Source organism: Dipodomys ordii, unplaced genomic scaffold (genome assembly GCF_000151885.1).
Source record: "Dipodomys ordii isolate 6190 unplaced genomic scaffold, Dord_2.0 Scaffold9, whole genome shotgun sequence".
In the NCBI taxonomy this organism is placed as follows: Eukaryota; Metazoa; Chordata; class Mammalia; order Rodentia; family Heteromyidae; genus Dipodomys; species Dipodomys ordii.
Genome location: NW_012267225.1, coordinates 6,400,030 through 6,424,861, shown reverse-complemented (window position 1 = coordinate 6,424,861; position 24,832 = coordinate 6,400,030). Strand labels below are relative to the sequence as shown.

At 44.4% G+C, this 24,832-nt stretch overlaps 1 protein-coding gene across 1 annotated transcript in view; it reads right to left on the bottom strand.

Annotated features, from left to right (window-relative positions):
- Positions 1-22,506, bottom strand: part of Dip2c (DIP2 disco-interacting protein 2 homolog C (Drosophila)) — a 121,183-nt gene extending 98,677 nt beyond the window's left edge. Inside the window, exons 1-5 of the mRNA XM_013009225.1 lie at positions 22,479-22,506; positions 22,263-22,334; positions 20,959-21,132; positions 11,900-12,010; positions 951-1,076 (exon numbers count right to left, since the gene is read on the bottom strand). Coding sequence (XP_012864679.1) covers positions 951-1,076; positions 11,900-12,010; positions 20,959-21,132; positions 22,263-22,334; positions 22,479-22,506 — 511 coding nt within the window. The remainder of the gene's footprint in view (positions 1-950; positions 1,077-11,899; positions 12,011-20,958; positions 21,133-22,262; positions 22,335-22,478) is intronic.
- Between the last annotated feature and the right edge of the window lie 2,326 nt (positions 22,507-24,832).

Genomic DNA, 24,832 nt, shown 5'->3' with positions numbered 1-24,832 from the left:
TTTTTGCCCAGATCAGTCTTGGATTTGACCTCCTACTGAGGTTTCCAGCTTAGCTGGGATGATGTATATGCACCAACAAGCACAGCTTTTATAATAGAATTTCACTAACACTGTCCCTGGGCTGGACTTGAACTGCCATCCTCCCAATTTCTCCCCCCCTCCCCAAGTAGCCATGTTTACATATGTGAATCACCATAACTGTTACACCATGGTCTTGAACCTCTAAACCTGTGAGCTAAGAAAATTTCTCTTCTTCATAAAATACCCAGGAACAAGTATTTTATTACAGAGTAAATGGCCACAGAATATGGTAACAGAAATATAAAGACCATTCCTTTCAGTCATTTAGATTAGGGGTTGGTAGATCAGTAGAGAGAATCAGGTCTACCATTTGGCTGTGTAGTTATTGGTATACAACCATTCGCATGGCCATGGCTGTTTTCCTTGCCATGACAGATCTAAGGAAATGCGACTGGCACCTGACCTGCAGAAGCAGGCTCGGTGTTTCCCAGGTATCCCTTCCTCCTGACCCAGAAACTGCCTTAATTATCGAGTGCACTTGATTTCTTAAGCAACACAGTGTATTTATATTATAAAGACTTTGAGATGTACCTGTCCAAGTAAAAGTTCAACTTTAGTTATATGGGCACAAACTCTTTTCTATATGAAAAACTAAACTTTATATAAGACTATTCTATTTGAGTCTTCATGGATAATATAAAAATGCCTGTTTGTATAGGTTCATATGTAATAGCATATATAATGTGTTCATTTCCCAGTATAGTTTAACTTCTTTACTGTTTTGGGGACTTGTGGGTTTGTTCATAAAAACCTAGGTTGTTGCACTCTTCTTTGCAAAGCTGAAGAGACGGTGTCTGAGGGGCTGGTAACTGGTCACTTCTAGGGCACACTGGCCATGTACACGCAGCTGAAGCTGTGGCATTTCTCACCTGGAGGTGTGTAGGCATCCATGGAGGTCTGCACAACCAGGGACCTGCGTTTGGAAGGCATAGGTACGGCCATCTTCCTTTCTTTGTGTTTCGCAAGCGCCGCCTGCACGGCTTCCGTATGAACATCTAGAACCACAAAGGAATCCGATTACTCCAGCATCCAGCCAAGACCCCAAAGCACCGGCCTCTCTCCTCCTTGTCCCTAAGGCAGAGCTCACCGAAGCCCACAGAAAAATGGTGGGGAAGCAGGGAAAGAAGTTTGTCCTGCCAGCTTGAAAGCCTGGAAAACCATTAAAATTCATGCATAGACTTAATTATTAATTTTATTAATCACAGAATCTGCACAATCAAATCCTGGCTGTAAGTGGCTCTGTGACTTCTCTTTCTATAGGGCAAATAGATATAGATCTTTGAGCATCTCTTAGGAGGTCATACATTTAAGCCTTATTATCACAGGTCAATGAGTATGCATCACAGCTCACTAGCAATGGTCAAGTTTACCTTTGGTGATGGCTCAGTAATGACCTAGATTGGATCACCGTCAACTCATTATATCAGTTCCACACCTATTTATTGATTACCAACTTCTTTGTCTTAACTGTGTTGGGGATGGAGCCCAGGTACTTGGGCATCCTAGGGAAGCACTCCACTACTGAGCTACAGCCTAGTAGAAACGTGTACGTGGGAAGGAAGCATGCTTAGGGCTGGGGCTACAGTAATGATAAGTCAGACACATTGTGTTCCATGCAGGACATGTATGAACAGAGAAGAGACAGACAACAGACCATCCAATGATGGAGAATGAAAAGATGAGACGGAGATGTGCTGAATTGTGATCAGGGGGAAGAATCCTTTTAATGTGAAATGTGAAGGAACAAATGAATGGCCACTGGCTGCCAGTACGATAATGTCCAGGGCCCAGGGAAAAGTAAATCCCAAAGCCCTGTAGTGTAAGAGAATGGGGTGGGCCAGATGCGGGAAGACTAGAGGCCAGAGGAAGAGGGAAGAAAGTGTTATGGGCAAGAATGGCTTGGATACCATTGTAAGTAAGGAGGGGTTCATGCAGGGGAAGGACACGGTCCAATTTGTTGTGTGAGATCCTTCTGGAATATGTGAAGAAAACCTTGTTAGAGGCTCAGTGAGAAGTCAGAGTACAACGGTCTCCGTGGGACTCTGAACAGCTCAGTAGAGCTGCTCTGATCATCATGCCCATTGCATGAACTCGCCAGTGCTGATGGGCAGCGCTGTGCGTATCTCAACTCCACAGGTGTACTCACCCCAGGGTCCTGGCCACCCCACGCCCTCACCCTTTCATACAAGCAACACCTTTATGAACTCGCCATGAATGTCACTCCAGTCCTGTAACAAGGACTCAGTTTCCATTTCAGAACAGGGTTCAGCCAACACGGGGCCCGGGCGGAGCCCACGGCTGCTTCAGAGCCAAGCACTTGTGAGAGACTACAATTACCAGAAAGCTTCAAATATCTACCATCTGGCCCTTTACAGGAAACAGTTGGAGACCCACTTGAAGGCAATATTAAACGCCATGGACAATTAACTTACGACATTGTTTTATCTCGTTTAGCGTTCGTGTGCTTTTTCTCCTCAACTAGACTTGGAGCAATTTAAGACAAATAGCCGGTTTTCTGCTCTCTTTCTGAAGTTCTTGGATCAAAATCCAATAGTTCACTGACATGGATTCATGTCCTCTAACTGAAGGGCTAATCAAGTCAATGAGAAAATACATTAATTTTCCATAAACCAAACACTTTCAGCTCTGTATACCCTTCTTTTAAAATTTTTTGGATAAAATTTCAAATGTTCAGAAAATCTGTAGGAGGACAGAAAATCTGAACTTGACACCGATGCAGGTCTATCAGTGAGTCACATTTACCCTGGTGCTGCTTTCTCTCTCCTGCTTCCCTCCTCTCTCCATTTCTTCTTTTCTGAACCAGATGAAAATAAATTGTAGAGAGCATACTAAAACATTTCAATATGTTTCCTGGAAACAAGGTTATTTTCTTATATAACAAATTATCTTCAAAATTTGGAAATTTAACAATGGTCTACTAGTGCCCAGTACAAAGAATGCACTCCAACAGCGACCATTATGCTAGGAACATCTATTATCATTATTTTATCTTTCTAATCTAAGGTCAGACCCAGGGCAATGGATTGCATTTACTTCTCAGATTATCTTTGCTTTTCTTGAATCTGGAAGCATCTTAGGTTTATCTTCTAGAAACGGTTAGGAAATGTTAATAAATACAGGCCAGTCACTTGGTAGCTCATCCTTCAATCTGGGGATTCTGTTGCTTCCGTGTAATTAAAGTTCAGATTATACATGTCTCTGTCCTCTGTGAGTCATGGTAAGTTTGATCTCTTGGGAAAAGTGTGTCTATCAAACTCTTCCAGAAAAAAGATGCTGCTTTCTCATTGCAATTAAGAAGTAACTTGGGAGGAAACATTGGATACTTCACTATAGAGTCAATGACTTCTCTACCTCCTTGTACAAAGGTAAGACGTGACTGAAGCAATTCAAAAGTACTACAACGTAAAAGAAATATTCACATTTTTCTCTGCTGAGAAAATTTGATTTAGGTGCTGCTCTTGTCAAGAAGCTTGTGAATTTATGTATTTGATATATATATATATATATATATATATATATATATGTAAAATAAATCACAGTGCTTTTTTACTCATAAATTCTTTTTAAAAGATCCCTCAGAAGTAAACATTTACAGAGCTAAGGGTTTATGTGGTCTACCTCCAAGCTAAGGGAGAAGAAAGCCAAACTGTTTTTGTGAAATACAAGAGTTTTATAACTGGAACACTTGAGAACACTCCATCCCTGTGAGATTGTAGTATCTCAAGTGGGAGTGAAACGGACCTTGGGACAGCTAAGGGGACCCGGAAAGGGGCTGGCATGACACTGAATGGATATTCTGATCAAATGAAACACTGGAGGTTATTCAGTTGATCCATGTTCTAGAAACTTGAAATCCTCCACATTGTATTTAGAGTATATCTAACTTCTGGTCCAGTCTTCAGTCAGATAAAAATCCTAGTTTTTCCACAAAAATTCATCATTTCAATACAAAGAAAGCCTTTTAAACCACTGTGTATTTTCACATAAAAGTAAAAGGTATTTTAAGAATTGTTAGCTCCATGTCTGTCTACTATTCTGAAACTGAGAGGAAACAGTCAAGGACTATTTGAAGCCATGAAGAGACAAGGGAGGTGCTAGGGGCTGCTCGTCAGAATGAAAAGAAACACAGCGAACCTGCCCTGTGGGAGAATCATGAGAATCAAAGATGATTGCGGTCATTATGATGATGTCAGATCACTGACCGCATAGCGAGATTATGTAAGACATTAGCTAATGAAGTAACTCAACTTAAATGACTTTAAAGCAATATAAACATAAAACGATGGCAAATCAATGTTTGGAAATAGGTATCAATAGCCCTCTGAAGAGTCTATATCAGAATCAGACTTGAAAATAACAACAGAATATCCCATCTCTCAATTCTTCTCTAGGTTCTGATCCTTAAGACAGCACACTAGTTCAACTAAAAACAACAACAACAAAAGGCAAAGATTAACTTCTCTAGACCTAGAAATGATGAGTAAGAATGCCAGAGTCAGTATTTATACCTCCTTGGGTGAAGCTGAGGCAATGTTAAGTAATCCCAGTCTAACCTTAAATACTCAAGCCAAACAGGAATGTTAGGACTTCCATATCTTTAAACAGTGGTTATATGAGATGACCAGTCTCTGGGTAAAGATGGTTTGGAATACAACAATCAGCAAGGGAGAAGAGAGCCATCCCATGTCACAGAGTGGCTCTCCCATCTCCTCCACCTTTCCCTCTCTTCCGTTCTCCTCAGCCAAGTTAGATGTGCATCTAACTTCCAAGTAGGAAGGAAACAACAACACCGCTGCTGATCAAGTATTTGAGACAATGAGCTCGGAAGGTAGCATGTCCTATGACAAGAAGAAAGTCAAATATTGTATGGGGTGGGGAGGAGAAGGATCAGATCTGACCACAGGACAGAGGGGAACAAGGCAATGTCTACTTCTTGTAAGTACCGACACCAGAAGGTCTCCAGCTAAGAGAAGCTCCTGGCCAGTCTAAGTGCAGAGAGGCACAGAGAGGCACTAATGGATAAACATGGAAGTCCAGGAAAAGGAAAGGTAGCCAAAAATATAAAGAAACAATGTTTAGCTCAAAACTCTCATCAATCCCATAAGAGCTCATGAGATTAAAACTTTAAAGAAAATACGGTACATGGTAAAGAGGTTGCTGCAAAACAAATCTTCCCTTTATTTCCATAAAAGAGTCTGTGAAACTGAGCAGCTGTGATGCATCAGAAACCCATTAACGCACTTGATTAAGTGTCCTACAAAATCTTAATTACAAATATTCTCGATACAGTTTTTATCTAGCCCCATGAATTGGGAACTAGAGGAGAGGCTCTGACAGGGAGATAATGAGAAATAGAAACCTCCAGTTTGTATGGAGGTACTGAGCAGTATAATGGGGGGGGGCGCTGACACACATGCAAATGTCACCATCTCTTTTTAATGAAAGACCATGATGTCCACAGGACAGTAACAGGACTCTGGCGATCAAATGAGCCACATGGGTCACATCAAGAATCATAGTACATCCAACAGTAATGGCTAAAAAGGTAAAACGCATAACGAGAAGAAACAATCTGGGCAAAACGTGTACAGTGATGCTTCAGCCTAGGAAATACCTAGAGACGTGAGCTTACAACTTCATGTAAACAAAAACAATTTGTTCAAGATCTCAAAGCAGTGAAGATCTGACTGAGAAGTGTTGAATTAGAAAAGAAGGGACTCCAGTAGGCTCAGCAAGGGTGTGGTAAAAAGGTACAGATTTCAGGCTTTAGACGCTTGGGTAGAAAAGCAATAAAGACTCCCAGACTTTAGGAAACGAAGATGAAAAGAAAAACTTCACACATTTCTTCCTTGAGGATGCTCTAGGTGGAGCTGTGGGAAGTCAAGCACCAAAAGTCCATGTATTAGCCGGGGTGGAGAGTGAGTAGATTTACAAACCAGCCCCCACAGTGATTACTTCAAGAAGAGATTCTGCAGAGCATGAAGACAAACGAGGAATGGCTACCTAAAATGCTTGTGCCATAGTATTAAGCTTCTAATAAACTCTTGCCAAGAGAGACAATAGATCCTTTCTCTTCAGTGCTGTATGACATGCTAAGTAACTTACTCTCATTTTCGGTACTGGTTGAGATTCTCCCCAAGAAATAAATGTCTCTTCACACAACTTGTATAATGCTATAAATATAAGACGTTCTCAAGAGTGTTCACTACCAATACTGATGTACTCATTCAGTGCTGTATGAAGTTGATCTTAAATCCTTTCTCCACAGATGAATGCTCTTGGGCTATTAGTAAGGCCCAAAGTGGATAAACCAGGAACTGCAGCAGCAGACGAGAAGACAGACAAGAAGGATGGGCTGTGTGTCACCAGATGGCTACTATCTGTTTAGTGCCTCTTCATCTCAAATTCACCCTCTGTTAGGTTCTCTGGTAGCAATTGGATGTGAGCTGTCAGTTTGCTCAGCTGTTTGTGGAGAACAGCAGAGGCCTTTCACCAGCAGTGGCTCCACCTCTCACTCCTGTGGTCCCCAGGACGATTCTAGGCTTCTCTACCTATAGCCCCACGGGCAATCTACATTTACAACTCCCCCACCTCTGGGTTCCATGGGGGCACCTGGGGTGAGACATCCCTGCCCCTAGAGGGCAGCACGTTCTCCACAGAACATCACCACCCAAGGTTGGATAAGCCTGGGATTTGTGCCTTCTCACAAGTTTGCCCTCTGACACCTGAATAACTATCTAATTGCTCTCTTCTTTTCTAATTTCAACACTTCTAGGTCACACATGTTTTGCTCTATTCTAGTTTTGCTTTGAGAATATATTAATAATATCACTCGATGTCCCAGACAAATCATTTTTGTTCACCTGAACTTGTCAAGTCCCATCTTAGCCGAAACATCATTGGACACCTTTTGGTGTTTGTGGGCAGTGATACTTAGTGGATTAATGGTTTTGATGTCAGAATCCTGGCTATGTTAACACAGTATAAAAACTTTAAGCCACTAGGCTTCCCGTTCATTGTCCAGAAAGTGGGATCGCAACCAGAGTAGCTGGGAGAACTGCATGAGACACAGTGCACACACCAGCCACCACTGTCCATTGTACGTTGGTCACTCAAGGACAGTGGTATGCATGAATACTGGGAAGTGTGGGCCTAAACAAAACCATCCCAGTCACCTAAAGCCTTGGCCCTTTCTCAGAGGTCAGTCTCCCACCCCTAACCAATCACTAAGTTGAGGTTCTTTCTCTTCCCAAGACTCCCAAATTTGGCCCACCCATGTCAAAAGCCTCAATTAGGTTTTAGAGTACTAAATAGAAAAGTCATTTTCCTTGTGGACTTTTTTTGTTCATTTTGAGACCGGGCCTTGCTATATAACCCAGCTTGGTCTGCCCAAGCCTCCTAAGTGATGGGGGTACAGGCATGCATCACCATGCCTGGCTTTCCTTTTAGCATTTTAAAATGACTACACCTTGCTTCAATCAGGAAGAAACTAGTACCTTGAAATATCACGAGCAATGAGATGTTTTGGAGGATGAAGTTATAAAAAAAATTTGAACATCTATGGCCTCTTAAGGAGGAGCATAATACAAACCCCCCCCCTCTACATTTGAGGAGGTAGCTATTGTTAGTATTTTAGACTACTGCATATACCTATGGTTTCAAATTGTGAGGAAAAAAATGAATGGTTTCCCCCTTTGTTTCTCTCTTCTGAAGTATGAAATCACAGTCCATTTCTGACAGCTCCTGCTATCCTCAGAGTTTGTAACAAGACACAGATCTTAACACATGTACGGGCAGGGGAACAGGTGCCCAACCTCAAAGAAAAGAGTGCATTGGCAAAACAGCATTTTAGAGAGGTGAAGAGCAGAAGTTCTAGAGACAGATTTCAGGGGCTCAAACTCCCAGTCCTCTTCTGTGTAGCAAGTTACTTAGCCTATTGAGATTCAGGATCCTTAGGTGTGAATTAAGAATGAGAAGACCTGTCCTGAAGTTGAGTTCATACATTCAGGCACTGAGAGCAGACCCTGGTGAGTGGTCATGTAAAGACACCGCACTTGTTAGATCTTAATAAGATGATACATATTATAAACATAAGCTAGACCTGGAAGGATGACATCCACCCCTTCACCTTACGTTTCTCTATGATTTACCTCTTTCATTAGCATGACACATTTATTACAATTAATAAGACCACATTCACACAGAATTAAATAAGGCTGATACTATGCATTGGGGTTCGATGTTGGGGCACTTTCAGCGGTTCAGGTAAGTACATAAAGGCATGTGCTCACCAGTGCAGTACCATAAAGAAAATTTCACTGTCCCTCAAATCTTCCATGGTCTCTCATAATGCTTCCTGGCTTTGTCCCCAAATGCACCAAATACTGATCTTCTCAAGGTCTACACAGTTTTGCCTTTTCTAGAATGTCACAGAGGTGGGTCATACTATATGCAGACTTTTCACATTCGCTTCTTTCACTTAGTATGCATTTAAAGTTTCCTCCCTATCTTTTCACGGCTTGATGGCTCATTTCTTCTTACCATCATTATTCCACTATCTGGATGTGGGACAATTTACTCATTCACCCATTAAAGGACATCTTGTTTGCTTCCAATTTTAGCAATTAAGCAGGCTGCTTGGAACACCTATGGGTTTTCTCCTCTTGGTAGAACCTCAGAGCAGGACTAATAGTTCATGAGGTAAGTGCTTGTTTAGCTTTATAAGAAGCTGCCAATGTGTCTTTTGAGCACTAGAGAACTCTGCATTCTCACCCCACTGAGGAAGAGTCTCTGATGTTCCGTATCTTCCTAGCATTCTGTCTTGTTACTGTTTTGGATGTTAATCCTTCTAAGAGTATCTTGTCATATTAACTCACATCTCCCTGATGATCTATGATGCCAAGCATCTTTTCCTGTACTTATTTGCCATTTCTTTATCTTCTAAGGAGGGGTATCTGTTCAGAACTTTTTTTTTTTTATAATTTAGCCATTTTCTTAGAGGAGGACTGTTTTGTTTTGTTGCTTTGCAGTACAAGGGATTGAACCCAGATCTTGCATCGACTAAGCTCTTTACTGCTTGAGTCAAGCCCCCAGCCCTTACCTGGAATTCTTAAGAGATCTTTTTCTATTTGGGATATCAGTGTGCTGTCAGAACCACGTTTTGCAAAGGTCTGCAATCCGACCTAGTATTTGTCTTCTGTTCTCATTTGCTGTCTTTCTCAGAGCACTGGTTTCTGTTTAATGAAGTTCAGTTGACCAGTTTTCACTTTCATGGCTTTATACTTTCAGTGCACGCAGCAGCCATGTGTCAATGGAGAAGGGGCGGTGCATGTGTGTCCAGGCTGGCCTCTAACCTCAGTCTCCCCGTCTCAGCCTAGGATGACAGGCATAAGGCACCAGCAGCCAGTTCTTACCTAGCTGTAATTGAGCATTTTATATGATCTCAATTTTATATGATCATTTTACAAGAACTTAGCCTATCAATTACACTTCATTTAAAAAATCTGTTTTGAGTGGTTGTCCTGGAGCTGGCAATATACATTTGTAAGTAAACTAAGTCAATTTATAACTGGACTCTTTTAACTTGGAAGAGTAGAAAAATGGAATCACATCAACCAAAGGACTCTCCTCCCAGATAATCACCATGCCACCTTGGCTTTCTTCATAGGCTTGGTGTTGGTCATAGAAAGGTTTCAAAACTAAAATAGTACGCCTGGAATAACTGAGTCTTCACTCTACCTGACATGGGACTGTGAGGAACGCCCATGTAAGTTTTCACATACAGCAAGTGAAGATCTGAGACAAATGCCATCTTCGACCTTCCTACCAGAACCTTGATTCTCTAAAAGCATTCAATCTGGTGTAGAAATAGTGGCAACGAGATGTGCAGCACTTAGATTATCTTCGTGCCCACCCCTGTTATTGAGCAGTTACTAGGGTTTAAACTCAGGCTCTTGTACTTGCTAGTCAAATGACTTGATACTTGAGCCACGCACTCAGACATTTGTGCTTTTTTAGTCATTTTTCAGAGGGCTTTCCACTTTGCCCAGGCCATTCTTGAACCACAATACGCCTGACTACACTTCCTGAGGAAGCAGGTTTACATACTACATCACCTGGCTTATTTGTGGAGATGGATGTCATACTAACTTTTTTCAGGCTGGCCTCCAACCTGGGATCCTGCAGATCTCTGCCTCCAGAGTAGCTGGGATTATAGGCAGAAGCCACCACACCTGGTCTCATGACCTTACTCTTGATTCCCTTTCTTACACACTTGAACTCAGTCTTCAGGTCCAATTGCTATTACAAGTTGGGTATCCCTTATGTACAATGCATGGGACTAGAGGTCAAGTTTCACATTCTCAATTCATCAGAATTCAGAATAGTTATACAATGAGATATCTTGGGAATATAACTCAAGTCTAAATAAGCAATTCATTTATGTTTCAGATCCACTTCATAAACATAACCTGAAAGGAGCTGTATGCAGTATTCTGAGTGCACCTGTGCTTTGCTGGGCCCATCACACGAGGTCAGGTGTGGAATTTTCCAATGGTGGCGTCATGCTGGCACTCAGGACGTTTCGGGTCTCAGAACACTTCTGACTTTGCATCAGTTCTCATCTTCTAAACATTTCAGTCTCACTGGTAATGACGTCCACTTCTTAAATATTTATCAGTCCGAGGCATTTGGAGTCTGTCAGCTTCCTCTGCATCTGGTCTGTGCTCTCCATGGTACTGAAGCAAGCCTCCATCCTCCACTCACTCACAGGACACCTGCGATCTCCAGACCTGTGTCTACACCCCCAAGCCTGGTACACCTGACACCTAATCATCTAGACTGTCCCGCCTCATTTCTTGCCCTTCCACAAATGAGTTATGTTTGTTTTCTTCTTTCAAAAAATAGAAGCCAGGCCTTTGAGGTGTTGGACATACATGAATGAGCAAATCATTGGCCCTAACTTTTATGAGCCTTATCTTATCTCTGTTAGAAATCACATAACCTCCCTCAACTTCATTTCTTCCCCTCTAAACACAAAGGAAAAAACACTTGGCTACTTTCTAGACATGTCTGTGCACATACACAGATAAAATAGGAGCACGGCACTGGAAGCATTTAAAACCCATACATTGCCTCACTCTCCTATTTATTTGAATGGGGCCTCTGACACCTGCATGGGTCAGCTGGGCTATCCATATGCGCTGGGCATTAATACAGCTATGGAAACCAGAGGTGCAAGTGGGGGACCAAACGCTTCCTTCCTTCCTTTCCTTCTCACCCACTTTCCTGGGCACTGAAGGCTCCCTGAGAGGTGGAGGATCACTTGTAAGGCAGGGATGGGCTTCTCCTTCAGAGCCCATCCACGATCATGATGCCCCAGAGCTGTTCTTCTCCCTGACCTTCTAGAAGAGCCAGGAAGCCAGATAGAGCGATCACAGAGTACAGAGTGGGTGGCTTGGCACATGAGCCTCTATTGAACACTATTCAAAAGACTCTGGGCCTATGCCTAACCTCTGGTACAGGCTGGGTGAGTCGATCTTTCTTTGCCTCACTGTTCTCTTCTACTGCATGTACCTATTTCAACCTGCTTATCATAATCCTGCCTGTGAGAAGCACTTTGAAAAATATAAAGCAATACGTACATGTCTGAATTGAGGCTAGTATCACAAGTAGTCTATCTATATATATACTAAGTTTGAGTTCCAATAACAAAAAAAAGTCCTTACCTATGTCAAGAAGAGGGGAGAGAGGAGGAGGAATAAGGAGAGGAAGGGAGGGGAGCCCACATTTTGCTTACCTGACCGGTAGCGCTCATCGCGAGACCCTGAGGACCGCCGGCGGTGGTAGCGAGAGGCGGAGGAAGGGGTGGCAGGTGCCCGGCGTTCCTGAGGCAAGGCTTGGTCCACCCCTGGATTTAAAAGAAAACACAGGAGGTTGGAGATGTGGCTGAGTGGGTAAAGCACTAGAAGCACCTCAGCTGGGGTGTGGAAGGCCCCTCCCACCAGCGGAGGAGGCTTCCAGAAACACCGGCACGTGCTCCCTCCTATCACAACATCAACATCACGGATGAACGACAGAGCCCAAGATGTAGAATCAAGGTGAACGGAGAGGTGATACACTCCTGAGAAATTTAATATTTAATGTCATATTTAATATAAATCTTTTAGGCTATTTTGGCAACCTAATTCAGGTAACTAGGAAGTCACCTGTATGCAACTAACCCTTCTGGTTTATTCAATCCAAATCACTCTCTCCCTGGAAATCACTTCACTCCATGCAAAGTAGTTTAACCAAGTATATAGTCAGGTACAGTTTTATGAATTACTAAAAGTATTATCTTAGCCAAATAAAAATTATTCAGCAATACTGGTCAAACAGATTACCTAGATTTGCCAAGAAAATCACAGCATCTATTTCACTGAGACAATGAAGTGGGGCAAAGAGCAGTCTAGATACAAATCAAGTGCTACGGGAAGGATCTAATCACTGTGGTTCAGAAATAAAAGAAATTATTTCTACTAAGTATTAGCAATCAACGGCTGCTTCTTCAGAAAAGAACTAGTAGTCATTGAAAAGAAACCAGACATTTAAAAATTAACAATAGAAATGTGAATCCCTGGTTTTCAGTACTGAATACTCCTCTGGATTGATTATTCCTCTTTCCCTGGTGACTTCTGTACAGCTCTGACAGCATGACTGCAGTCCCACATTAGGTTACCTAAGGCAGACCAGCTGTGCTTCTCATTTAAAACTAGATCTCTTCCAGTTATTCCCTATCAACCATCTTTCAAGAATATACTTTATCCATACTAGATCTCCCATTTACAAAATCAAAGCATCTGGAGTGTAAAGCAGTATATACAGTTATCACTCTCACACTCACGGATGTGGACGGCCAGGCCCATGCCAGAGGACCACGTTCAGACAACACAAGCACTTCCCCTTCGCACCACAGGGGCTCCACTATCACCAGGGCCGGGATTCTGGGCAGATGGAGAAGTCCACAGGGGGCAGGGAGGGGGAAGCAGGTGATAGGCACCTTTCCATATTGTACCCTTTCATAATTCAGAAATTAACACTTCTCTTCCTTTTCATTATCATGGCAGTTGGCGTACCTACTGCTAGTCCTTTCAAAGTACCCCAACACAACTGAAACCAGCCTTTCTTTCCCACGTTTTGCTCCTCTTGTCAAAGAAGGTGGTTATGTTTTAGTCCAGTTTCTGCTCTCGGGAGATCTAAAGTCAGATCAAGAGCCTCACATAGAAACTGTGGCCAAAGTAGTTACAGAGAAGGAAAGTGTTCCAAGGAAAACAGGGTGACTGTCCCCGTAACAGTTACTGCCACTCAGGCAAAAATACAACAAGGCCAAAAAACAGACACCCTCTCTCTGATATTTTATAGGCCATTAGCCACATGGTCTGTGTTCTAAAAAACACAGAGAGCACACAGCACAAGGGAGAGGTCCTTCCATGGAGTCGCAGCCATGGGATCCAATCCTGCTGCCTGGGAATATTCCCTAACTTTCCAGCACTCCCCTGCCCATCTCTGGACAGGAATGACAACTGCCTGTAGTACTGGTGTAAGTACTTCATTATCATAACATTCAATTTTCTAACAACAACTATGGGCAAGGGGCTATTGTCGCTGCCATTTGATGAGGGAGTGAAGGCAGGGCAGGATTTGAATTCAGGCAGTCTGTGCTATTCTTCAGTTGCATTTAAACATTCTTCTTACTCAAACTGCCTTTTTACTTGGGACAGAGGTCACTTCCAGAAATTCCTACACACCTGTCCAGAACTTGATGTGCTCTGGATGAGCCCAGCCCTTGATCTCCAGAGGGAAAGCCCCAGAACTGAGCCCCACTCAGGACTGTATTCCAGGAGCCTTCAAAAGCCCAATAATAGTGCTTGCAATATGAACAAATAGGGTCGTATCTTAGGGATCCCTTTTATAAATGTTTTTGCTTATTGGACAGCATTTTTTATATTTTTATAAACAACATGGAAACCATATGTTTATTCAACATCGTTTTTATATATTTTATAAACAAGGTGGAAACCACTACAATTTGAGGTTGCTGCTCAGGAATGAAACGTGGAGCCTCTCAAGCTGCTGGAGTCCCAGCTAACACAGAGGTAGATTCAATCAGATCCTTACTAGAGAGACAGATCACGTAAGATCCAATAAGAGTTGATGTCTGTCTTGCTCTCCACAGGGCCAGTACAGCCCCCTGGCCCACAAATGGACTCTGGAAATACTCTGGAATCAATGAGTAATTTTCCTAAGGATCCTACAGGGGCTTGGCCACCTCAATTTAAATAACAACGATGTCAATCAGTAAGATTATTTTGCCCCTCAACTGGGAATGGGCACCAAAAGAGATGAGCCAAGAGAGCTTAGCCCCTCCCGGAGTGCCCACACACCTGGCTCTTCCAGGTTCCTGCACATGGCCAACAAACAAACGCATTACGCTCTGAAGCCTCAGATCGCCTGTGCCTCCCCTTCACTCCAGGTGTCCTCCCAAGGGTAGTGAAGCCAGGCCTGGTCCCACCTGGGCTCCTGCCCACAGACCCGAGCTCCTCTCCCCGCCCACAGAGGCCTTCCCCACTCAGGCCAGGCAGGACTCCGCAATTTCACTTCTCTTTACCGTGCTGATGACAGAAGACAGCTGCCAACCCCTCTGAGCAGATGCCACCTCCAGCCTCAGCCACCCTCCTTTCCAGCTGTGTCTTCTGAGACCAACCAACACAGTGTCCAGTCCCAAGCTTCAGCCCTGCCCCTCTACTGTTCTCATTTCTATCTGCCAGGTGTGCAAACGTCTTTAAGACCAAAAGGAGAGAAAGCAGAGAAGCCCTTTATGTCAGGACTTTTGCCAATTATTTTCTAGCATATGATTAAAAAGGATTCCCCAAAGAAAATTCCTAATAATACTTCTGACACCTAAACAATCCATCACTTCACGTTAGTAAGTAAATGCATTTGAGTATTTCATCCATACTATGGTAAAACATACACCAAACAGCACAACAGTCTTCAAGTTTGCTGTAGGAATAAGACACACAGGAGCCAGCCAGCCATTCTCTCTAACAGAATGCATGAGAGGTCAGATGAAGACCGAGCAGTTCATACAGCAAATCTGGATCATCAGAGAAATAAACTGAAAAATACTGGTTTCCAATATTTTTTTGAAGGGGACGGGGACGGCACTACAGGCTGAACTCAAGTGTCTTGAGCTGGCAAGTGCTCTACCACTTAAGCCATTCCTCCAAACCCTTTTTGCTATAGTTTAACTTTCAGAGGAGGCATTGCACTTTTGCTGGGGCTATCCTCAGATCATGATTTTCCTCACTTCCCACTCCCACATAGCTTGGATTACAGACAGACCTTAGCTGAACAAAGATTCTAAAGGAACTCACATGGGATATGTGGAAGGAGACTTAACATATGGATGGACTGAAGAGGAGGTGACCTTGATCCCAACTGTGGTATTATTTCCACTAACTGCATAACTCAGGCAAGTGAATTTGCCCTTAAGCCACAGATTCCCTGGTTTGGTGGTAAACAAGGACATCGACTAGGTGAGTGACAGTTCCCTGGGTGTGCACTGGGATCCATTTCTCCTGGCTTCTTGCTGGCACTGAGGATGAGCCACTGAGCCATGGAGCATGCTCAGGGCCCTGTGGAAGTTACTACAGGCTGGCATGCATGCAAAACTTGCCTGATACTCTTTGTGAGGCTCCTGGGATTTTCCATAGCTCAAAACTATTTTTTAAAAAAGTGTCTGAATAGAGTCCTATTCTCTTCCAGCACCTAATTATATACCCTGTGGTTTACACAGCAGCACTTATTTCTACAATGAATTCAATCAAAGACTTTGCCAGAGAGTAAACAGTGCTTGTATATACAGATAAGAAACATATGACGTTCATTTTGCATCGACTTGGATGAGAACCTCACAAACACAAGCCTGGAATTCCCTCCCAATGCTGGTAGTTACATTACCAGCATTGTTATTTCTGTCTGTCTGTCTGTCTCTATTTTTACAGACATAAATGTGGCTGTAAAAGTGCTTAATAGTGATTTTCCTATGATAAATTTTAATTTGATTAGGAACTCATCAACTATGAAAATGCAGATCCAGAATTTGAGATAATTTGACATTTACATCTAATTCCATCAGCTGAGTGTTGGCTTGTGTGTGGCTATGGTAGCAAGGTTTGAGGCAGGTATGGAGGTACAGGCCTATAACCTCAGCCCTCAAGAGAATGAGGTGAGAGCATGGCCTTCCTTTTGGTGGACATACTCAACCAACCACACAAACAGTGAGCTTTGCTATGTTCCCTCTTCACCACTGGTATCTCTGACAAAGAACCCAGTTCACTAAATCACACACACACACACACAGACACACACACGAACAGAAAAGTCATCTGATCAAATCAACACCGTGGGGGAAGAACGTTCAGTGGCATGGCAGAGAAGAGCACAGCTGTGTTACCTGGTACACAGCTGGGCTGTGCTCTGTGGTCAGAGGTTCACAGCCTCCCTCGGTTCAAGCTGAAGGAACTCATGCCATGTGACTAACAGGCAAAAACTAACCTCATACTCATTCTCTCCTCCTCTCAGATTCAACTTTGCTACTTCCCTCCTCGTCTTAAGATTTAACCTTGTACCTCAGCCTCCTGTACCACGGGCACAGGGAACAGCACAGCTTCTCAGCTGAGGAGACTCACCTGGCACACACACCTATGTGTCCCTTGGCCCAGGCTAGGAAGAGGTCATGCATGCCAGCTGGTGTGGCTTCCATATGGAGGATGTGGAACTGTTGGGTAGAATGAAAATTGTGGTGCCGTGTGCCCCTGCTGCAGGAATCCCAGTGACGTCAACTTGAAGAATGAGAGCAGAGCCACAACTGACTCAAGCAAGCTGGTCAGCCAGCTTTGCTGTCTAGGCAAATCAACAAACAGCACTTGGCTCAGGGTCACATCCTCAACTGTAAATGTTTTCATTTTGTATGTGCCCAAAACACAGAATTCACCAATGCTAAACTCTTGACAAGTCTAGGCAACTTGCTTTTCACAATCTGGGAGGGAAATCTGCATGTGGTTTTCAGATAAAGCTGTCTCCACACTGGCCACTGAAGAGGCCATGGTGACAGAATTCATGTAACAACTGCCTACGTCTCAGTCAGAGCACCAAACATGGGGGCTTTACACACTGAATTCCAAAAATACACAGAATTCACCTCATTGGAATTAGCTGAGTCTGCTAAGGTCCCAAATTATGTTATTTTTGACACTTCCCTCATTGACAAGCACATTTGTATGTTACCAACTGCCACTTAAGAGTTCATCCAGATTAGAAATACAGAAAGGCCATCACAGGTAAGACAGGCCTGAAGCCAGAGGCTGGAGGCAGCCCATGAACCTGAGCACTGAGCACTTTGACAGTGGCTTCATCTGGCCCAGTTCTCCTGCTGTCTTGGCACAAGGAAACACTGAGCTGCTTGCCGGATGGGGCTCAGTGGATGCAGGGATGGGAGGGGGAACTCAAGGGTCAGGAAAAGCCAACTGCTGCCTCAATCTGCCTCCAGCTGCACTCACCTGTGGGCAGGCACAGCTTCCTGTGCACCAAGGACAAGAGAACTTCAGGCCGTCTATCGCTCTTGCTGGGGGCGGGGGGGGGGGGGGGGGGGGGGGGAGGGCGCACTTCCACCTACAGCCATAGGAAGTGGTGCAGAGGTGGGACTTCCTGAAGACCAGCACCTAGGGCTGTGCTAACTCAGGGACCAGAAAAGAAATCCTGAAGAAGTGGCATTTAAGCTGAGCATTGAACCAAACCTGGCACAGACAAAAGGCACAGCATGCTCAGGAGTCCTAATGTAAGAAACAGCACAAACGCCTAGGGAGCTGAGGACAGCCAGCAGGGTGGCAGGGGGAAGAACAGACAGGGCAGTGTGTCTACCTCTATTGTACACGGAGCCATCTATAGTCTCCAGGGAGAGGAAATGGGAATTCATGTATTCTCTCGAACCACAGACATTGTGTCCAGACATCGTAGGGTGCAGAAAGGAAAGAAGACAGACATGCTAACTGATTCATACAAGCTAAGTTAATCAAATCTCTGAAAGGCCTGAATCACTGTGAATCCTTGGTCCTTATAACTGAACAGGGATCTGCCTGCTACTGAAGCAAAAGCAGGCTGAGTGTGGAGTATCAGTCCTGTGCTGAGAAGCATTTCCTGGCCAGACACGCAGTAAGTGACACCTAGCCAGCATCCAAAGGAAAGCAGGACTATATTTGGGCAAGGGAAGTTCTACTATTCATAGTAACACTGAAATTTCACTACTTTCCATCACCATGTTGCATGCCCTAAAAGCAGAAGAGATGTATTACACAAGCTGATAGTCGTATCACGACATCCCAGATGAGTGCTAGAGAGTGGATTCTATTTTTACAAGTTTAACCGGGTTTGGAAATTTTAAGGGAAAAAAAATTGTCAAAAGAGATACTATGTGGTCTAAAAGACAAAACAAAACAATAAAAAGAAAAACAAAAAAACTACAAGAGGACAAATGCTACATGAGTAAGTTCCCGCGAGTACTTACTCTTGGAAAATAATTGTCGCCTAAATTCTCTGATTTACCCCCACCACCCCCATTAGTTCTCATCTGGACTGAGCTGGGTAGGGCATTGAACACACACTCAGCAAAGACAACCTCCCTTCCCAGCATGCACCTCACCACAGCTCTCCAAGAGCCTTTCTCCTCCCTCCTACACGGCATGCACGGCATTCCAGGAAGAGACTGAATTTCCAGTTTGGGGGCTAATCATTCTAATTTCATTCAAACTTTAGTCATATGTCTTAAGCAACATCTTACAAATATTTCTAGAATACTTTCTGGAGAAATCTCGATATTTTCTTCGGTAAACCAAAGTAATATAAGCCAGATGTGGTTGCTGCTGTCTATAATCCTATCTACTCAGGAGATGAAGATCAAGGTTTGAGGCCAGCCTGAGTGAAATGTTAGTAAAACCCGATTTCAACAACAAAGTGGGGCAGGGCATCCCAGCTATGTCAAGAGACCACAGGTAGGAAATCTGAGGCTTGCCCTGGGCAGAAATGAAATCCTATCTGAAGAAAAAGCTAAAGCCAAAAGGTCTGGAGACCTGGCTTCCAGTGATTGCCTAGCAAGAGCAAGGCCTGAAGTTCAACTTACAATACTGAAAATAAAATAAAAGATGCTCCAAACACAATCTCCTTATAGGAAACTGTATAGTACACTATTCTAAAAAAAAAAAAGTGTCTTTCAAACAGATCCTAGAATTAATCCACAGATAGAAACAGGAAAGAATCTTCTGCTTTAAAAATGACTGTTTTATTTACTCCTTCCCACAGAACAAAGTGCTAGATGGTTGTGGATTCTCCGCCCAACAACAGCTTCTGAGCCAGTGAGTGAGTGATAAACACTGCAAAGCGGCTGGGACCGACTCACTATCCTAAGTGATGGGACTGGCCTAGAATCATGGCCAGGCTAAGCTGGCCTGTGGTGTGGAACAGAGCTCAGCAAACCCACACTCCTGAGGAAGTTCTATTGTTACATATTTCAATCCAAAATTCAAAACAAAACAGACCTCACAGGTATCATGCGACTCTATCACTGATTCTTCAACCCTCTATCTGTTCCTTAAAATGTTGTGGTAACCATCAGAATGGTCACTGGGGGATAAGTGACAGCCAAAGCTGAGAGACAGCTGGGGTGTCCACTTCTGAGATTCCTGGATGGTAGCCACAGACCACCAGCTGCATGAGTGAGCTACAGACCCCACTTGCAAGACCCAAGTTCAGCTCCCACCCCCTCCCGCTCTCCATCCCGTCTCCTCTACATAATCACACCTAGGGTCTTACACATGCAGACAGCCATACCCCCAGTCTTGTTATTTGTCCGTGATTTTAAAACAGTGCATTTGATTTGAAAAAGAACCCTGAACACGAACCCCAAAACCCAATCTACAAATGCTTATTTCCTTATCCTGTTCAAGGGTACTTTCAAGTCATCTTCCACCTTGTGGGCTTCTTCCATTCAATGCTCCATAGGAAGTAATTCCATCTTTCAGTGGGATCTCCCCATTTCCTCCCCCCCACCAAGAATATACCCTATGGTTAGCTGGTTTGATGTTTCCAGTTCAAAGGTTTCTAAACTTGATCTTTGGTGACACTAATCTTCTACTTATCAAAATAAAGATTGAATCACGTTTTGCCTAGGTTTCTGGTCTTAAGACAATCAGAAGGCCAACCATTTTAAGAAGGATTTCATGATCTGTCATGCAGCCTTTCTTTCCTCAAATGTCCTGTAGCACTTCCTGTGAGCGAGAACATCGACACTGCCAGGGCCCGGCTCTGGATAGGCCAATGCCGGTCCATGCTAGCTCTGCCTTAGGAGCATGACATGAGGCCCTGGGTGTCGGTCCCTGGCTAGGCCTGGACCATGCCCTGTGCCTGGTGACAGGCTCTGGCTGGGCTCTGGCCCGGCCCTTGGTGATGGAACCCCGAGTTTCTGGGCTATGCCCAGCCCTAGGTGATGGCCCCTGGCCAGGGTCTCTGGGCCACACCAGGCCCTTGTGCTGACCCTGGGTGCTGGCCTCTGGCCAGGGTCTCTGGGCTACGCTAGGCCCTGGGTACTGGCCCTTGGTGCTGGACTCTGGCCGGGGTCTCCAGGCCATGCCCAGCTTTGGGTGCTGGCCCTGGGTGTTGACTCTCAGCCTGGGTCTCTGGGACATGCCTGGCCTTGGTTGCTGGCCCTGGGTGCTGGTCCCGGGTGCTGGCCCTGGCCGGGGTCTGGGCCACGCAGCTCACCGAAACGAAAGTAAAACAGAGGCCGGTTCCCCGCGGCGCTGGCGGCCCGCTCCCGCTCCCGGGCCGCGGCTTCTCGGATGTCGCACACCCCGATGTGGGCAGGACGGAAGGCTCTCCTCGTCGCCACTTCACTGTGCTGCAGTCTACACCGAACCACGGCAGCTCCATTCGCTGCTGTAACAAGTTGAAAAAAAACTAATTAATTCAGACTTTAGTTTTTTTTAAATTTGTTACAGCGCTGAGCAGAGCTGCCGACCCCATGCAGAACAGCCACCGAGCGCCAGAGGGAGCGCAGGGCCGGCCTGTGGCTCCAGCACCGGCCTCCTCCGACACCGGCCTCCGGGACGGGAACTGCTTCTGTTTCACTTTTGTTCCGTAAAGACAACGGTGAGCCGGCCCGCAGCTGGGCCCGGGCTAACCACTGGACGTGGACCCCGGGGGAACAGCAAGGGCTTCTACCTGAGACCAGAGTCCAGTGGGGGGAAGGCCAGGTGGACGACCCTCACCCAGTGCCTTCTGGCCAGGGTCCGGCCACCTTGGCCCCTCTGCTCCAGTGACACTGCTTCCCTGCCCCTCACACACAGCGCTAACCACGGGAAGGGCAGCATCAGCCAAGAAGCCTACACACACGGGCCACTGTGCACCAACCTCCTTAACATCCAGACAGGAACCGTACACACACAACCCAAGTTCCCCAACGAAACTACAAGCACAATGGCAATGCCACATTCACAGTCCAGCCCTCCAAGTAAACTGTCAGGGGAGGGGGCGCTGGGACTTGTGCCCAGAACCGTCTCTTCTCCTTGACATGGACAGAGCCTGGGTCAAGTGCAGGAGAGGCTTCACGCCTAAGCACCTAGAGACACTCTTGGCACTTTTCAGCGATTGGTGCCATGCATACAAGAGCCACCTCCAAACACAACCTGCTTCCACACTTTTGTGTCATTTTCTAGGCATCTCCCCCCCACCCCATGACATCCCCAACACCCTTTTGTAGATCATCATCAACCACGATAATTAATCCATTAATCCAAAGATCACTTTTAAATCACAAATACTCACATTTTGCCAGTATAGCATTTCAAAGTAACCAACAGACCTATTAAATTAATTAAGCATGTTTCTAAGAAAACCACATGTGCCTTCTAGACTTACAAAACGTATGTGTCATCATCGCACAAAGGAATCAGATATGGTGGGCGTGCCAGCCAAATGTGTGCTCTTCATGCACATTCCGGACTAAGGAATTTCCATTCTGTCTCAGTTAAACCCAGATGCTCATGCACCCATCAACCTGTACGTACGTGGAGGCTGGGGAAGGTAGGCTCCAATTAATTTTGACCTCTTCTTTTCATATCCTTTTTGTGTGATGTCGCCTGCAAGAGAAGGAAAAAAAACCCTTCAGAATGGTCTCAATGGATGAAGTGCATCATTTAATGAAGTCTATCTTAGGAAACAGTTATAAAACTATGTTTTCTCTGCCTTTGCAGTTGGAAAAGAAAAAAACATGCATCATTCACCTTGACATCTTCCCCTGCCCTTATACATCCTCAATGAGATAGTCACAACGCTCTTGCTACATGAAACTTATTTTCTCAATACATGCTCAGCTCTGGCCCCTTCTGGCTCAGTTGCAGCTCAAGGGTCCAGAATTAAATCTGGCGATCTCACTCACGTCTGCTGGTACAGAGAGCTGCCTGATCTGCATGCACTCTCATCAACTGAATTGACAATGGATGGTGTAACAGTCTGGGCTGGAGAGAGCTGGCCAATACCATTACTGATTGTCATCTTCTATTAATGAGATTTTTCCCCCTTAATCAAGCATGTCAGTCACAAGGACTTTAAACTAGAGTATTTTTTTTATGAAAGCCAAATCACTAAGACCAAAGGAAACATCAGAAAAACAAAGCAAAAGAAGAACTTACTAAAATTCAAAATACATGAGGATAGTACTTATCATTGAAATAAGAATTCAGACGTCAAAGCCAAAGATTCACATGCAGAGGAGAAGGAAGGTCAAGACCATGTTTACATCTCCCCTAAATGTTAAGCCACTATGGGTGGGTAGGAGACAAAAAATAACCTTCATTAACAATGCAACAGCTTTTTCTAATGCTAAGTTCCGATGTACCAAGAATACTGATTCTGCCCTTGAATTCTTTTGAAATCTGTCTAAAAAAGAGTTCTAACATTTTGATCAAACCATCCATCATTCTTCAAAGAAAAAAAAATTCAAGTTTCAATCAAGTAGTAGGATCCCCTGTCCTGAAGGGAGCAGCCCTCCACAGGCTGACTGGCCCTGAGACTTCAGAGCTCACGGTGTCCATCTGCCTAATGACATGCATGACTAGTACCTGAGTGCGAGGCCGCAAAGCCACAAAAATTGTGGAACATGCATCACCTTCTCTCAGTCATTAAGCTTTTCTTAGACTAAATGCGTATTAGCCACTGTGAAAGAAAGGATTTGTACAATAACTAGGCAAATACTAAGCCAGTGTGGCTTAATATATCCGATCTCACCACTGTGGTGAACTTTACAATTGCAGCCATTAGCTGTTCATAGATCACTTTTGATACCCAATCACTTCTGGAAGTGTCTTGTGAAACTGTATTCTAGAACAAATGTCCACAATACTACTACCATCGCCTCCATATACACCCTGGCATGCTGGGAAGTATCCTTGCAATTCATGAGGAAAATACCAGAATAAACTATTTCTCCAAAGGCTGGCTGTGAAGTTGCTTTCACACTTTACCCTTTTGATTTCTTTCTACAAAGCACTGAACCTGCAACACAACAGAATGAAAGACACACATGGCTTTGAAGAAAGGTGATAAAACACTGTCTGAAAAAGAATGAAACCCCAAAGCCTAGAAGATCCACAAAGCCTCTGCTGAAGGTCCAGGCTCATCAAGGAAAGTAGAATGCCAATGGGCAGACAGCCCTCACCTGTCTACTGTATTTCAACATATTTGAGAGCAGAGTAAAAGGGAGTAAGGACTGGCACTCCAAGAGGATTGGGAAAAATTTTGCCTGACCTAATCTTTTATCTCTTGCTTACAGGATAAGTGGCTCTTCTTTCCCTTAAAAAGCAAATCAGAAATACGCTCCCTCCATGTCACACACACGTGCACACACGCATGCAAGAACGAACACACACACTGTTCAGCTAACCAGAGGAGACAGCTACTCCAGCCCCTGTAGAAGCAACTGATTCACTGCTTTCACCTTTTGGGCTTTCCCCAGCCATCCTTGGAACAGAGCCAGTGAAGTAGCCCTTCCGGTGCTAGTTGCAATGCTGTCTAATCCATTTTGTTTCCTGCTTAGCACTTAAAAAATGAAAGCCACGGCCTGCTCGGGTCACCAGAAGAAATACCCCGAAGCAGAGGAAAGACAGGAAATGCAGCAAATAGGGGTACCTGTGCAGGGTGACAATGGATGAAGGTTGTACCTCAGCGTCAGAGCTACCTTGGCACTGCAAACTGGTCAGGTGGCTTTCCAGCCACTGCCCCAGCCACTCCATACACACCACGGACTGGTTGTTGCATTTACAACTCTAAATACAAGTCTGGTCTTCATAAGTTTTAGTTGTATTCCACATCTTCTTCTACACTCAATTCAACTAAATTTTCACTAATTTCCCCACTGAACATTTACATGTGAGGGGGAACTGTCTTTAATTTTCACTAAGACCAACTTCAAAGGACATGGACTTTACCTTCCTTGGGATTGGATATGATTTTGTAAAGCTCTGAATGCTAAACCTGGAAATGTAGATGGATACACTCCTCTTGTACATCCTCCGCAGACCAGAACTCCTTCACGAAGGAGAGATGCTAGTGTCGACCTCACAGGGTATCTCCCTTCATG